General features: G+C 35.0%; 2 protein-coding genes across 2 annotated transcripts in view; both read right to left on the bottom strand.

Moving 5' to 3' along the window:
• Positions 1-411: 411 nt before the first annotated feature.
• Positions 412-4,824, bottom strand: LOC105620278 (glucose dehydrogenase [FAD, quinone]-like). The gene is made up of 9 exons (XM_012201781.1): positions 4,714-4,824; positions 3,949-4,171; positions 3,590-3,718; positions 3,316-3,512; positions 3,151-3,245; positions 2,167-2,443; positions 1,580-2,048; positions 857-1,236; positions 412-638 (listed from the first exon to the last, which is right to left on the bottom strand). Exons 1-9 carry the CDS (start codon positions 4,822-4,824, stop codon positions 546-548), a joined length of 1,974 nt encoding a protein of 657 aa, XP_012057171.1. The 3' UTR covers positions 412-545.
• A 1,425-nt stretch (positions 4,825-6,249) lies between these two features.
• Positions 6,250-16,651, bottom strand: part of LOC105620277 (glucose dehydrogenase [FAD, quinone]-like) — a 20,249-nt gene continuing 9,847 nt past the window's right edge. Inside the window, exons 2-8 of the mRNA XM_012201780.1 lie at positions 11,768-11,896; positions 10,912-11,108; positions 10,095-10,454; positions 8,637-8,784; positions 7,849-8,166; positions 7,143-7,513; positions 6,250-6,408 (exon numbers count right to left, since the gene is read on the bottom strand). Coding sequence (XP_012057170.1) covers positions 6,250-6,408; positions 7,143-7,513; positions 7,849-8,166; positions 8,637-8,784; positions 10,095-10,454; positions 10,912-11,108; positions 11,768-11,896 — 1,682 coding nt within the window. The remainder of the gene's footprint in view (positions 6,409-7,142; positions 7,514-7,848; positions 8,167-8,636; positions 8,785-10,094; positions 10,455-10,911; positions 11,109-11,767; positions 11,897-16,651) is intronic.

Raw genomic sequence — 16,651 nt, 5'->3', positions numbered from 1 at the left:
ATCGTTTTACTAACCTGGATAACACGCAACTCGATCGAATGGAATTTAACTTAAATATTTAGGTAGTTTATTTCTGGGCAGTTAAGATCAACTCGAAATTCCGTATTCTAATGTTTAATGTAGAAATAATTATGGCATGAATAATTCAAGTTTAAGCTGTATAAACAAGTTACATGATCTACATCAACATGTATTATTTTATGAAATGCTTTAAATTAACTTGTCACAGTGGTTATAATTCAACTTAGCTTCGTTATTATGATAGCAAAAGTAAATTCTGTAAAACAAAACTGTTCATTCATAAATTTTCATCTTATTTTTATTGTTGCAACTGTTATTCAAAGTCAGGATAAACGTAAATGCAACAACTGACAAGGTACAGGGAAAAACAGAACTCTATGTAATGTATATTTTTATGAAACTTTTTTTATGAACTTCACAAAAAGTTATGTTATGTTATACTTACAAAAAACATAACGTGGAAATAAAAACTAATTCTACATCTAATTCTTTGGTATTAAAAGGCAGTTTACTTTAATCTTTATTTAATTATTGATCACTTTGTAATCGTTCTTGATGAAATCAGCGACTCTCTCACCGATCATATTGATCGACGCAACAGGATTACCGGAAATCATCTAAGAAATAGAAAGGAATTAATTTATTACAAGATATTAATTGAATTTTTTTTTCTAAGATATTTTATATAAATTTCATAAAAATTATCTATCGAGTTAAATTATCTATCGAATTTTTAGATACGAACTAATAAGAAAAAAGTTTATGATATGATTATATTTTAATTGATCTATTAATTTGATATTTATTTGTAAAATGTCGAGATTTGTTTACTTACCTGTGGCATAATGGAGGCATCGGCCACTCTTAAACCATCTATGCCGTAAACTTTGAGAGCTGGATTAACGACAGCCATGGGATCCGAAGAGGGACCCATTTTGCAAGTACCGGCCTGATGATTTTCGGGCCTGGTATCATATTGGAATTTGCAATCCCAATACTCATAATTCATTTCTCCATTTTTGTTATACTGTTCGCATTCTGGGATAATTGCATCTATCATCTTTAGATTGTACTTTTTCATCGTTTCTGCTTGTGATAGCTTGAAGATATACTGAATACCCTGATAAATAATCGATCGATCTTGCGGATGCGCTAAATCATTGCTCCAAATGATCGGAGGGTTTAAAGGATTTTTTGAGGCCAGCATTAGTCGACCTAGAATTTATCAGTGAAATATGTCTTACAGCAATAAGAATTTTTATTCCTTACAGAAAATAACACAATTTTCTAATTTTATTTAATTTGTTATAACTTTTTATTTTAATTATAATTACTTCTAACTAAAATGCAATTATATTGATTTTCTTCTAATATGATTGCAGATAAAAAGTATATTAAAATAATTTGATGAGAAATACTGATATTAGAAAGCGTTGAAAATGTAATTTTATAATCTCGTTTACCATGTTGCCATGCATAGCTATCTACATTGTCAGTATTTTTATGCTAATATTGCGCTATTTAAGGCAAAAGCTCAGTTACATACTTATTGACTTACCTCTACTTAATGTTTGAATATTTACGGCGATAAACCTAACAGTTTGTTTGTTATCGTACATTTTCAAGTCCTCAATTCTGCCGCCTGTATTGCAAATGGCTTGATAGCCAGCGAAGAAGAATTGAATGTCTGGATCATCAGCGGTAGTGTAGTTGGACGCTAGTATGCCGGTAACCTGGGCCAATCCCGTAGATGATAACGGGCCAGTTTGATTGTATAAATATGTATCGGCATTTTCCAGATTTAATTCATCTATATACGTCTCATTGAGACTGAAGTCCACGCCGTACGACGCATGATTGTGAAGATTTTCACCGACTCCCGGCAGATCGACGACCATGTGAATTCCCACGGAGTCTAGATGTTCCTTCGGTCCGATACCCGATAAGAGCAAAAGCTGAGGCGAATTTATAGTGCCAGCCGTAAGAATCACTTCCTTCTTCGCTTTTACGTTGTATTGCCGGTCGTTCTGCAAATTGTCATTCATCAAGCCATGTGATTCTCGGGACAAATCATCATTTATTCATGAAGATGCAATTGCGAAATTGCGCCCGTAGAAGCTTGAGAAATATGAGATGTTGACTCACCATAATGAAAGTGATTCCCACAGTTTTTACTTTTGATAAACTTTTCATCGTATTGACTTTCGTCACGATCGCGTTTAGAGCCACGTGCAGATTTTTGCGATTTCTGTTTGGCCACAGGTAAGCTCTGGCGGTACTAAGTCTGACGCCATTTCTGCTGATTGTTTGTGCCACGGTAAAACCCGTGATATTCTGGCCCACTAAATCCTCGCTGACTCCTAAACCTGTTTCCTCTGCAGCCGTCAATATGTCCCAAGCGAATTGCGGCTGCCAGGGGAATCTATTAATGAAAGTAATCAGCGAGTTTAATTCGTACGTGTAGATCAATTAAATTGGTGGGGAAACTATGGGGATTACGTCAGAGACACGCTTTAGTTCTCAGCGCACAGATCCTGTTTAATGAAATGGCCGGATCAGCCACGCTAATTTCGATAGATAGAGATAAATACGTTGAAATATTCTTTAATGATAAAACTAATTTTCTAAGGATAACTAATTATATAACTAATTATATCAAAAGACTTTACGCAACAGTAATCACAATTTAGTCTGCAGAATTATTACTTTGAAAAAAAGATACGGATATCTTCAGATTGTTTTTCATTTTAAATGATGTAATAGTTGTGTAGCGAAAGAGAGAGAGAGGGAGAGAGAGAGAGGGAGGGGGTGGACAAAGAGTAAGAAAATTAAAGTAGTGTAAAGGCTATGACACAAACAAAAAGAACTTGAGCAGTAAACAAATCAACATTTTCCTATTGTTTATGTTATTACTTTGTTTTTTACTGTGATTCGCTTAAGTTCTTTTTGAGCCATAACCTTTATACTACTTTAATTCTTCGCTGTCACGACGAACGCTGTTTACGTCATTTAAAATAAAAAAACAATTTGAAGTCATTTATATCTTTTTTTAGAATAAAATTTTGCGGAACAAATTGCGACCTTAATGTTTTTCTGTGTGTCATGGACTTAAAGAAAATTGACATTTGCCTTTCAACCGTCATTGGACCTCCAGTAGCATGATCTTCTGCCCTGACCCTTCCAATTTCTTTATTGTTTTCCGATTTAAAGAAATATGGCAATACCTAATGTACAAAAATTAATAATGATTTATGTAATATCATGAAGATTTTATTAGTAATATTTTCTCCATACATCTTCCCACGACCATCCCGCGTTTCCCATTTCCACCCATCTGTCATAATCTTTCGCGTGGCCTCGATGATACGCCATACCATGATGGGAAGAGCATCCTCCGAGGTTTTTACCCCTCGGCCAGCTGCAACTGCCGTTATATTTCAAGCACGCATATGATTCATTTGTGGTTTTATAATTCCAATCTAATTCGGTGTCTGTAATATTGCACGATTAAAATAAATAGCAAATAATTATTAATATTAGCGACTTTGAAAAAATCGAGATGTATTACTGAGGTAGAGTTGAAGATTGCTCGGTATTTGCATGCCAGGTAACTCGTCTGGTCCAGCTTCTACAAGAAGCACGTTCCAGTTCTCAATTTCACTCAGTCTAGCGGCTACGACTGATCCGGCTGCACCACCTGAATTAAAAACACAAGATTGAATATTAATTTAGACATCGTGAATAATATCTTTTTAACATCAAATCATTTACAAATAGATCTTAATGTTGATTTTAATTGGTACAATTTAAGAATGAACGTTGAGTTTATACGTTCATTGAACATAATTTTACGAAACGTTTCATTAGATTACTAGACAAATAGATTTTAATAGCCCATTATATTTACGGGTAAATTGATTATCTTACCTCCAACAACAATGAAGTCGTAAATAAATTGCGGTCTCTTGATAGGCGTGATTCGCTCGCACATTCCGTTAATTATTGGGCTATAGGCAACTAACATGTTCATCATAGACAGAAACAAAGTGGCAGAATTGCCGTTGCAGACATCGGTCAATGAGAGTCCGTTTACGGGGAAGGGCGACGAACATGGTGCTTCCGGCACATCGTAGTCCAGCGAGTACATGTTCTATAATACCGTATAACGTATAGTTTGCACGACTAAATATATTGCGGCACTTAAGAATGTTGATCTCGAGTTTATGCATCGTATAAACCGTAGAACGATGCTCCATTATTTTGTGAATATCACGGCCATTACTGTTGTGAAATCACTTTACTCTCGCAATCAAATTACAAACAACCGTAATAATCTACGAGGATTTAATATTAAGTCTTGCATATAATCCTCTCGATTAACTTTGTTGAATTCTATAAAAATCTAATTGAAGAAATTTATTACGGTAGACAAATATTATTTTATTTGAATATACTCGTTGTCTGTTTCAATTTTTTTAAATATTGTAAACAATTTTAGTGAAGGAATTATTTGATATACTTATTATTATTTTTACTATATAGTGTTAAAATTTTGAGTTACACTTAAAAATTTAAAACCTGATTTTATTTTTATCATATATTCCTACTTTTATTATTAACTTTTTAAAAATGTCTTTTCCCTTCATACCCAATACAATTGACAAGCGATACATCCGTAGAATAACAACGTACCATTTTCCGTGAATAAGATCGTTGCAAGGAGTATTGTCCGTCGTGCTCGGCTTTTACTACCTGATTGCGGCATCCGTTTTGTTGTCGCTTTGTTATATACCCGTTTCGCATATATGCATATGCACGTATGCACGTACCGTGAAATGTCTAGCTGTGATTAAGTGCTCAACGTACATAACATAAAAACGATAATAACGGCGCTTGTTATAACCCCTACTTGTCACACTTGTAAATCACCGCACGTGCTATCATTTTAGAAAAATGACGAATAGTCTGTCACTAAAATAGCGCAAATAAAATAGATACGAGTTATTATTACCTGCGTTTCCGCTGAACCCATTTGCATTCCGGAAGTTAGAGTAAAAGCTTGTGTATTGCACATGAAACTTTTGTAAGCGTTAATTTATTGATTGTTGAAAGTTTTTATCAAATTGCTTTATACAGGCGGATTAATTTCAATAAATATTTAGCTGTTAATAAGCAATATTATTTCATTTTTAAGATTTTGATTATCGTATTTATTTATAATTATTGCATTTAATTGCAATTATTGTATTTTTTTAGGTCACATACACGCAATTTTTCATAGGATCGATTGGAAGCAAGCGGTTATTCTAAATTTAGTCTGCTATTATGCGATCTTGTTTATTTACAATATTTTGATTTACACTCGGATGATTCGAGAGTGGCCGAATTATCCATATTTATAATCTATTTCGTTTTTTTTTACATATTTTTTTGTTAACAATTAATTACTATGTTTTTTGGCGATTGATGTACCAGGTACCAGAATCTGTCTTTGGTTATCATTTCGATAGGACATCCATGATAGTATCTATTACATGCTATTACAACTACATATTGAAAGCTATGTACGTAATATGGAAAGATTATTAGCATTATAATATATACATCTAAACTTTTTCGTAATTCTAAATTCTTGATGCATACAGTAACTAAAAACAATAGGAAATTATTGCTTGTTTAAGGAATTAATAATATTATAATAGTAAGAATACTCATAAGTTATACGAAGATTTATGCTCGTTGTGTCGCAGCTAATTGATTGATGGCGGATCTCTCGACTAACTGCGATGCTATGAGACACAATCTTAGGAAATTCCTAACTGAAAATTAAGACATGGCGGTACAGCGAGACGACGACTGTCATCAGTCGTACGATTCACTGTGTTAGTTACTATAATTGCACGTTGCAACATAATTTAAAGTTTTGACGTAGCGCTCGGGCTATCGAGCGGAATGCAAGTCTAGCTCGATCGCTCGACCATACCGAAGAGAAAGGAAATCGCAGCCTACGAGAATCTTCTAGAAAGTCCTTGCCTTTGATCGCGTTTTCGCCGACTTTTTTAGGCTGCGGAATACGCATTGATGGATGCAATAAGCGACTAGATCGTGGAGCGCCCGGGCTACCATATAGCCTGATTCCAGTCGATGTATTTGATCCCCCAAAGTAACAGGTCCAGCGTACTGTCGATCGTCGTGTGTGAACTAGGAAACATGGTAAATTGCTGGTGACTAATGATGCATCCAATGATCATCGTTTTTCCCTATGGGGCAAGGTTCTTTGTCTTTCCCGTACCATTGTGTACCGGCAACACCCCAATCGGACTTGATGAACGCTGCCGCCCTTTCGCCGATCATCATGGCCGGGGCTGCCGTGTTGCTGGATGTTACCTTGAAAAAAATCATTCTATATCTTTTCTTTTTATTTTCACGTCAATTAGATCATAAAAATATTTTTATCTAATTGAAAGTAATAATATAAGTCTTCACGGAATTTTAAAAATAATAGTATAAGCCTTCACGGAATTTTAAAAGTAATAGTATAAGCCTTCACGGAATTTTATAAATATATAAAACAAGATTTTGAAGATATTATATATTAAAAGATTAAATTAAAGCTAAAAATGACGGACATAAATGGAAAGCTTATAAATTCGTTAATCTAACTTTAAATGATTTATAATCATATGAGATTTTAAAATAATAATCATTTAGAATAATAATCTAGTGCATATTTATTTATAATGTTTATGTATATATTTTAATATACGTATATGATTTATGCTTATACGTATTTAAATTCTTCAATTCTCTCATATTACACAGCACATTAAATTATGAAATAAAATACTGTCTAACATAAATTATAGAGTCTCTAAAATAAGCTTACGTATAATTAATGAAGAATCCCAACGAATAATTAAAAACTTAATGACGAACATACATTCGAACGATAATAGCACATTAATCTTAAAAAAGAATCTTCGCAACGAAAAAATTTGAGTATCTCGCGATCTTCGCTAATCGTTCATTCGATAATTCAGTAAATGCAACAAAAGCACAAAAAAGATGGGAAAAAACGCATCAACACTTGCGATATTCTCGCGATTACAGAAAATACCTACCTCTGGCATAATGGACGCGTCAGCCACTCGGAGATTCCTGATACCATATACCTTCAATCGATTGTCGACTACGGCCATGGGATCATTAAGTGGACCCATCTTACAGGAACCCGCTTGATGATTTTCCGGGCCAGTATCTTGACGCACGGCGCAGGCCCAATATTTTTTGCTCAGATAAGGATACTGGGAGCACTTGAGCAATGGTTGGTTACTCAAAATCATATTATACTTGGCCATGGCACTGGTATTGGCGAGGGATAACGCAATCTCGATACCTTCCACGAGGATCTTCACATCCATAGGATCGCTTAGATAGTTGCCCCAAATGATTGGATTCTCGAGGGGGTTGTTACTGGCGAGACGTAGTCTCCCTGCGGCCAAGTTCGTTTATTGGCGGTGATTAATCGGTGACAGAACGGTACGCTACATTGACGTGCGATACATTGACTGTCGAAATTCACCGGAATTTCACAGACCACCGAGATGCAATGTAGAAGCATTGATTAATCAATTTGTAGAAATTTTCCCGGTGATAACCACGGCAATAACCGTCGCGGACGAGCCGGTTCTATCATTCCCGCGTTAAATTACGGACGGAATTCGGTGGTCAGTGATCGATGATAAATTGATTGAAATTACCATCTAATTAGTCAATTTTTGCTAGCGAGAGGCCAGGTTGTACTTTAGGCTAATTACGTTCGCTTACCCTTACTACGCGGTTGTGTCATTGTCGGCGATATGCTGATTCTGCGACCGTTATTGTCCAAAGTGGCACCTCTTTCACCAGTCATTGCGCAGGCCGCCTGATAGCCACCGAAAAAGAACTGGATATCAGGATGATTTTTAGTTGCGTAGGACGATGATAACATCCCGGTCAATTGCGATAAACCAGTCGACGACATTGGTCCTTTCTGAAAGGCGAGATATTCTACGGCAGTTACCCAGTTCAGGTCGAACACATTCGGTTGATTGATGATCCACGATAAAGTGTACGACACGTGATTATGCAAGTTCTCCCCGACACCTGGAGCAAAATGATTCAATCGATTAAAAACACAATTATCGACTTTGACGTAATTCCGGTCGGTGATCCGATTGAGCGCGCCAACTTGATGCTCGTTTCTATCATTTATGTTCAATAAGAATGAAAACTTTGCGCTTTTCGTAATTAACGTAGACATTGGAACCTATATCCGCGGGAATTAATCTCGGTCATACTTTAAATAAGATGCTCCGAAGTATCTAAGAACTAATTTTCTTCAATGCCTAATTAGTTTTCTTTCAAAGGCACGAGATTCCCGTTTGACTCTTTATCAAATTTATACCTAGCGAAAAACTTGATGCTATCGTCATAATGCTAATTATCGAATCGAATAATAAACTTTTGTGCATCATCGATGAATTATGCTAAATTCTATCGGAGGATTATTATCTTCTCTGAGAGGTACATCATCGTACTCATAATGACTTACGTACGATGAATGAATCGCTTACCTGGAAGATCCTTGACGACTGTGACGTTCATCGCCCGCAGATGTTCCTTCGGCCCAATTCCGGAGAGTAGCAACAGTTGAGGCGAATTTACGGCACCACCGGAGGCGATTACCTCCTTTGTGGCGCGGGCAACTCGAAGTTCACCATCCTGAAGATGCGTTCATTGAAACTCACATCACCAAACTCACCGACGCGCTTTAGAGCGCGAACTTGATTTCGCGTTTAAGTGCTGATAACTACTCCGGCAAAAAGCAAAGTTCCTCGATGCCGCGTGATATTGTCATATTATGTCTAGTTTCAACAACATGTATCTTTTGCGGAATGTAACGCGTCGTGTAACTATTAATTAAACACTAAATCAAGCTCACATTAGGTTAGTATGGCCTTTTAGAATTTATTCTCGAATATCTAAACTCGTGTCCGAGTTAAATATAGTAAGACATATTGATTATTGATTTTTACATGAAAAACTTTTAAATGCAGCAAACAAGATAAAAATTATTCTTTTAATACCCGTGAAAGTGACTCTATTAAGCGAAATCTGCGCATGAGCTATCAGCTATTATGTAATTATTGATTTGCGCATGAAAAACTTGTAGCTTCAGCGAATGAGATAAAAAAATGATCTTTTTAATATACCTATGTAAAGTAACTTCATTATGTATTATCAACTTATATAATTATTTGTGGGCAGACGAAAAACTTAACTTCAGCGAACGAGATAAAAACAAAAGTTTTTAATATCCGTGAAAATGACTTTGCATTGTGCGACTTCTGCGCATGATTACTAGAGCGTTATATCTTAATATAAGCTGAAACAATAAAATAAGACTCTCGGCAAATTCCCACTCGTGCATAATACAGATTTTTCAAGCGTGACGTATTCACCGTATTAATAAAAGTTGCAGCGTATTTCGCTGTAACTTTCGATAAAAAACTTTTGCTCGCGATTTCGTAACAAGCAGGATTTCTGGAATCCATAAAAAATTGTATCTGTCAATCACGATATTTAAAAATAGATTTTTAGATGTTGCTATAATTATAATAATTTGAAAGGCCTTACTAACTATTATTATTATTAATGTGATAAATAATTTTTGATTTTTATGAAAAATGTCAAATTAAAATTTCATCCCATACATCTCTTTTACTTATAGATATTAAAAACTTAAAATAGAATACTTAGATATCCATAATTAAATTGGACTTTAAATTAGACTAAATCATTAAATAATATTCATTGAATAATAATGAAATGATTTTCTATTAAATGAAGTTTCTAACATTTTAACATAACTTCTAATAATATTTACGTCATATTTTAGAATAATATTAGTTAAGAAAATAATTATTAAATTAAATACATATTCAAATAAGTTTTTTTTAATGTAATAGAATGAAATATAAAGGAAAATGTCATTATCGCCAAGTTAAGAGAATATAAACGTATATACTAACTTGAAAAAATTGTACTCCAACGGCTCTCTGATTTTCTATCAAGATCTTCGTGGCAATGGCGTTTAGGGAGATGTGCAAATTGCGTCGATTCCGGTGCGGTCGTAAGAACGCTGAGGCGCTACTTATTCGGACACCGTTCTTACTTGTGGTTTGAGCCACAGTGAATCCTGTAAATTGGTCACCATTTAGATCCTCGCTAATCGGGTATCCTCTTTCAGCTGCCGCGGCGAGGATGTCGTCAGCGATTGCAGGCTTCCACGGAAACCGTTCGATGGTTAACAGACCACCGGTCGAATGATATTTGCGACCAACTCGATTGATCTCCGTGTTGTTCTCGGAGCACATAAAGTACGGCAATACCTAAACAAGATTCATTATTTCTTGCGGTCATTATTTCTTGCGAGTGTATTTCTCGTTCGATTAACGATTTTAAAATATATCCTGGAGTTGAAAACTTTTAGAGATCAATATATTTGAAAAACTACACTGGTAAAACTTTCTCTTCTTAAATGTGATTTTATAGAACTACGAGAACTTGTAATATCATGGTTAGCATATCATATGCTAATTACATTGTAATTTGTACTTCACAATACTTTTTCATTAAATCGACAAGTTATGACTGAATAATTACGTCAATATGAAATGGTTAGTTTGTATCTTTTATTCATTGTGTGTTTCATTTGAGACAAGTATTACAATTAAAAAAAAAAGAGATTCTGAATAACTCCAATTTTGCCTTTCATTTCAATTTGTCTGTATTCAGATTATTCAAAATATTTGAATAGTCTATTGATACAGATTTATGGGATCTTACATCGCGCCAACTCCATCCGTGATTGCCCATAGCTGCCCAATTGTCAAAATCTTTCGCATGGCCTCGCACATACATCATACCATTGTGAACGGACGTCCCACCTAGATTTTTACCACGAGGCCAACTGCAGGATCCGCCGCTTAACAGACAAGCGTTCATCTCGTTCGTGGTTTGATACTGCCAGTCAATGTCAGTTCCTATCGGCAAAATTGTCAGATCGTTTTAACATGCGTAAAGCTCGGAACGGTTCGTAACAGCACTCGCAATAATATAGATTCCAGATGAGCACAGCAACAATTTCCTCTCGGAGGTGCTCGAAAGACTCGTGTGTTTTAAATAAAAGCGATGTGATTACTCGTATTATTCCATACCCGTCGATATCTCAGATACACGTGATGAGTCGTTTCCACTATAATGTCCCTACAGATTTTATCGTAACTAATTTGACATCGATTCTCTTTTAATAAAATTATTGTTGAATTAAATGCGCGGCGCTCTAATTAAAATCAAGCTTCAGAGATGCTAATAAATGATAATATATTAGCTCTTATTGAATTTTAAGCAGACACGCTCGAAATTTTATTTCATAGCATAATTAACGAACATTGAAAAGGGATTATTTTATGGAAATATATTCTACAGGGAAAGATCGAATTTAAATGAATCAAAAGCGAAAAAAGCTCTCGCGCGTTTTGTATCTTACATTTCTGATATCTATTCACTTGCATGTTGAACGATAAAGTAAAGATGAAAATAAAAACTACACCTTAAATACTTATTATCGCGCAGTTTGAACGTGGTATAGATAACAGAACAACAGCGCTATGTATGCAGGGAGGGTCCAATTGAAACTTACCCAGAAACATTCCCACCATACTGGGAACCTCAGCACCCGATGGTTCGTCCGGGCCGGCTTCTAGCAACAAAACTTTCCATTCGGGTATGTCGCTCAGTCTAGACGCCACCACGGCACCGGCTGATCCTCCTAATTCCGAAGCGACAAAAGTCATTAAAGTCCTGTCGTTATACAGCGCGAACCAGTTACGATTCGAAAAAAATGTATCCGCGACCGACGGGAAGAAACAAGTTTCGGGTGAAACACTGTCTATAATTGCATTCGTCGGAAGGAAAGCATCTGTACGACCCTAATTAACTGTTCTTTTTTCGCGATTAGATCCAACGTCGGCTGATAAATCGCGGCCGATTCATTGCCTGAATCGTTCGCGCGAGTTCCTTTTCTTTTGTCTATATATCAATGTTCAATTAATGACAAGTGTGAAGAAAGCTAGGAAGAGCTCTATGTGTCTGATAAGAGTTGAAAAGACATCAGTCGTTGGTGATTACTGTGTTGATGCTAAAACATAATGTATAGAGTCTCAGAGTGTTATGTTAATCGACTATCACCGGATGAACGTAATTTGACGCTGCGACTGTTATTATTATGATCCTATCAATTGTTGTGAAAAGGCTTGTCTGCGGCATTGGAAAGTTGGTTAAGGCCTTGACAATGGTTTGCCAAGAGCAGTGTAATTACAGCCGTGTGCTGATGAAATTGCGCACAGAAAAAATAATTTTGCTGAAATTTTTTTAAATTTAGGTTGATTCAGATCCGAAAATAATTTAGTTGGGACATCAAAATAATTAAATTATATGATGAGCAATGCTGCTAAAAGTTTTGATATTCTAGCAGTCAGCAGTTTGAGTATCCTACATAATTATTTTGATAGTTATTCTGATTCCACCGAATAAATTATTTTCTGATCTATATCTAGCCATTATATAGATATTTTGACGAAACTATTTTCTCCGTGCATATTCGTCTTTTTTTAAATGTTATTTAAATATTTCTTCGCATTTTCAAAACAGATCTTTTGGAAATTATTAAATCACACAATGTAATATGCATAAGCATTAAGTATATCTATGTTTATATAATAATATAATACAAGAAATATTGTAAACGTCAATCTTGATATTTTATATTGGTATGAAATCTTATCCGACTAACATTTTTAATTTTGAGTTTTATGTCTTGAGTTGAGTATTGTATCAGTTTATTTACATATTTGTATCTTTTGCTAGAACACTAAACGGTGAAATTCTAAAATATGGTTTAACATTTAAATAAAGCACCTTATCGCGATACTTTCGCAACTCTGTGCCAGGCAAATGAATTGTTAATTTAGGTTTTCACGAATACAATGGAAACAGGCGTTCTCATCGTAACGGAGGTCTCTGCGTTTGCGTGGTCGGTTTGCGAATGTCACCGTATTATCGGCGACGTTCGTTTGAAACGGTCACGCAACTGGCATAATTTGTACGCCCGCGTAGTGCACAGGTACAATAATACAGGGGCTTCAATAATGTTGTTTCATCATATATGAAAATGTATTATTTTACTGCAGCATATTGACAATAAACATAACAACAGAAGGGGTGGGAGTTTGCGTTTATTTTTCTTCCATTTTTAACATTCGATTAATTGGACAGATTAACTCAACGAGACCGTGCGATACGCGTTTCATGCGACATAAATACGTTCCGCGGGCCCGTCGCTTACAACGGAATCGCGTTAATTGAATTCTACTTTCCCGCAGATATTACGGATTACAACTGGGATATTCTAATCAAGAAATTCAATTAGTATTTCCGCATGTGTATCAAATCGTGTTACGACTACCACTTGCGTAATACGATTTGCCTGCCCTATTTTGTCGATCGCGCATAATTACATCCATGTAAATCGGACTCACGTACATGCCCAAATATAAATGGTTTCTTTCCTGACTTAATATCTTCCGTGTGAATACGCGTCCGGTGTTTTTACAGATTAATTTTGCGGTGAACGCGAGCGCGAGTTTTATTGCATCTCATATAAAGTCGCTTTCTATTAGCGAAGCTGACAAATGTCTTGGACTACAAAGGACTTCGTCGATGAGAAGCCTCAAGAAGGAATTTTTCAAGTGCTCATTCCTGTTGTTTGGAGAGTAATATATTTTTGCGATCGGGGACGACGAATCATGGTAATTTCCTAATAGGAGGTCAGAACTTCCACGCATTCGTGGAAGTCAATCTGCATGTTTGGTATAAATAGTTGAGATTTGCACACGGTGCATGACCCCGCAGCACATTATTTGCATGACCCCAAAATTGCAACGGTGTAAACGAACCTTTCCGATTGCACGTAATGTTATACTCGATAAGAGTCGTTATCAAAGTTGGAAAAATAACTTTTCTGAAAAGCAAATGCGTTTACGCATTCACACTTGAATGACAATATATCACGTGCGTCGTGCTAAAATATACATACAAATAATTTATGTAAATTTCTCTCCTTTTTTTTCTTTAATTTTATATTCTCGCATAAATCGAGACAGTACTCGAGATTTTAATTAAAAACTACTTTTCAATGTCATCGTGTCAAACGTCCCATTGACAACTTTTTTTTTCCTATTCGACACTGACATTTCTGTTTGTACATGAGATTTCTCGTGAATTATGAATTACGAATGATCACATTATAAGATATATAGGGGAGAGAACAGGATAGTTGATGCATATTCAACAAGATTACTTCCGCAAGTCAGTTTCCATCTCTTCCTCACGTCCATGAATATTATATTTATAATACAGGACGGATAAATATTTATTTAACCACAACCGCGGTAACGTGCTGTCTGGAAAATTGCACGTATTTTAACTGTGTTAAATATATAATAAAGCTTATAGATTTATTTCTTTTTTTTTTATATACATGCGGCTATAGTCCTCGTGCGATAAAACATTTCTGATCTCATCGTTTTCCCTCTTTTGCATGGTGGAATACTTGCGATATTTCAATCGATATGGTCGTTAAACATGTTTGCGGCGTGCTCGAAAGGGTATGGCGTTTGCGGAGAAACGAGTTACGCGGCAAACCAGTATACTTTTCCTTCTTCTATCTATAAATAGAAGTGTAAAGAATGTCCCGGAAGGAAGAAAAATACACCGGCAGCGTATTTTTGAGCTCGCGCGAGCAAGTACGGGCACGCGGCGAAATTCGTCTCCCGATAATAATTAGTCATTCAGTTGAACTTGATGCCGCGACCTAAGAGTACCGATCTTGTGCGTTTCTAAAGAATTTTCATATTGACGTCAAACCGAAATAAATGGGGAGAAATTTTATCAGCTAAATCAGCTTAATGATGTCTATAATTAGCTCCTTTATGAGAACCACTTTGAATTCAGCCATTAATAAAGGAAATTACTTCCTGTTGTGGATAAACTTCCCGTATATGTAATATATTAAACAAGCAAACGCGAATTGAATTTATGTTAATTATATTATTTCAAAAGTATAAAGCCCGAAAGGAATATTTGCATAACTTAGCTTGGAAATAACTTTATGCAGCACAGAAAGATGTCACAAAATATCTTTGTCATGACATGATTTTATTTATATTGATATATTAAATAAGACATATTCATAACAGCATATTTCTTCTATACTTAATTATTCAGTAAAAATAAAGTGAACAAATCATTTACTCTCTTGTTGGCTGTAAGAGCTTAAATAGAGTATAATTCATATCATATTAATTTATTAAATTTTAAATAAGCAAGATTTAATCGGTATAGAAAATAAAAAATTTCAAATAAATTTTTTATCTTCATTAAGTATGTATGTCCATTAATGCAGGTATTATTTTTTAATACAGTGATTTTTTTCTGTTTAAATGAAAATACGTACTTTAATAGAAGACGATGGATATTTCTTTTATACCTATTGAATTTCCACAGAAAGTTAAATAATAAAATATTCGAATTTCAACGGATGACAGTTTATGACAGTTGATTAATATATAACTACTTTGAAATGTCAGTTTTTTTTTCTAGAAAGTCTAGTGTTTTTGCGCTTCTTGCACAAATTTCAACCAAGATTGAAAAATATGTTGTCTAATGAGCGTGCAAGAATGTCATTCGAATGTCTGTCTCGTATGGTAAATATTCTCCTTATTGCACCGAGATTATTTTTGTTACGGTTTTCATGCGCAACTTAGCGACTCGCTTTCGGCGTAACAGTGCGGAAAATAACTTGCATTCGATCGCAATCATTCTTGTCGTCGTTCTTTAGTATTCGTGATCCTAGTCTCTCTCTCTCTCTCTCTCTCTCTCTCTCTTTTTCTTTCTCTCGAAGAATCAGTAAAGTGATAATACCGCAAGCAGCGACATGACAGTCACCTCTTTCCTTATGATTTTCTGCACGACACGTTTGCACTTCTCAGCGTTGAAAAAAATTTCCTCGATGCTCGTTCGCGAGAGTTGATGTGGTATCTTACTGCTAATTACTTCAGTTATATGTACAGTATTTTTTTCTATGTATGTAAAGTATATATGTGTATCTGTGCAATTAAAATAATAATAAAAATTTAATTATTCGAATATTGTTTATATGTTTTAATGATTGATTATTGAATTTTAACTGTAATTAAGGAATACAATTAAGAATAATGAGATTATGATATATTAAAACGAGTAAATTTAATTTTTTAATAAAAAGAATTTTTTAATATCAAATTATTAATTCTAAGAATTGAATTTATACGAGTGCATTCCGTTTTGCGTTCACAGCGCTTATAAGTTCTTATTTAATGTTTAATAGACAACAAGAATAAAGTGATGCTTATAGTATTTAATGTGTGTGTGTGTGTGTGTGTGTGTGTGTGTGTGTGTGTGTGTGTGTGTGTGTGTGTGTGTGTGT

Source organism: Atta cephalotes (genome assembly GCF_000143395.1).
Source record: "Atta cephalotes unplaced genomic scaffold scaffold00025, whole genome shotgun sequence".
In the NCBI taxonomy this organism is placed as follows: domain Eukaryota; kingdom Metazoa; phylum Arthropoda; class Insecta; order Hymenoptera; family Formicidae; genus Atta; species Atta cephalotes.
The sequence above is the reverse complement of the archived record's forward strand: the minus strand, read 5'-3'. Positions and strand labels throughout refer to the sequence as shown.

What these genes read in the sequence shown, in the direction of transcription:
- LOC105620278 (XM_012201781.1), bottom strand. Translation starts at nt 4,824, where the DNA reads ATGCGAAACGGGTATATAACAAAGCGACAACAAAACGGATGCCGCAAT. An exon ending in TGGGAATCACTTTCATTATG is followed by an intron (nt 2,049 to 2,166) that starts GTGAGTCAACAT and finishes GACAATTTGCAG; the next exon opens with AACGACCGGCAATACAACGT. An exon ending in TATTCAAACATTAAGTAGAG is followed by an intron (nt 1,237 to 1,579) that starts GTAAGTCAATAA and finishes GATAAATTCTAG; the next exon opens with GTCGACTAATGCTGGCCTCA.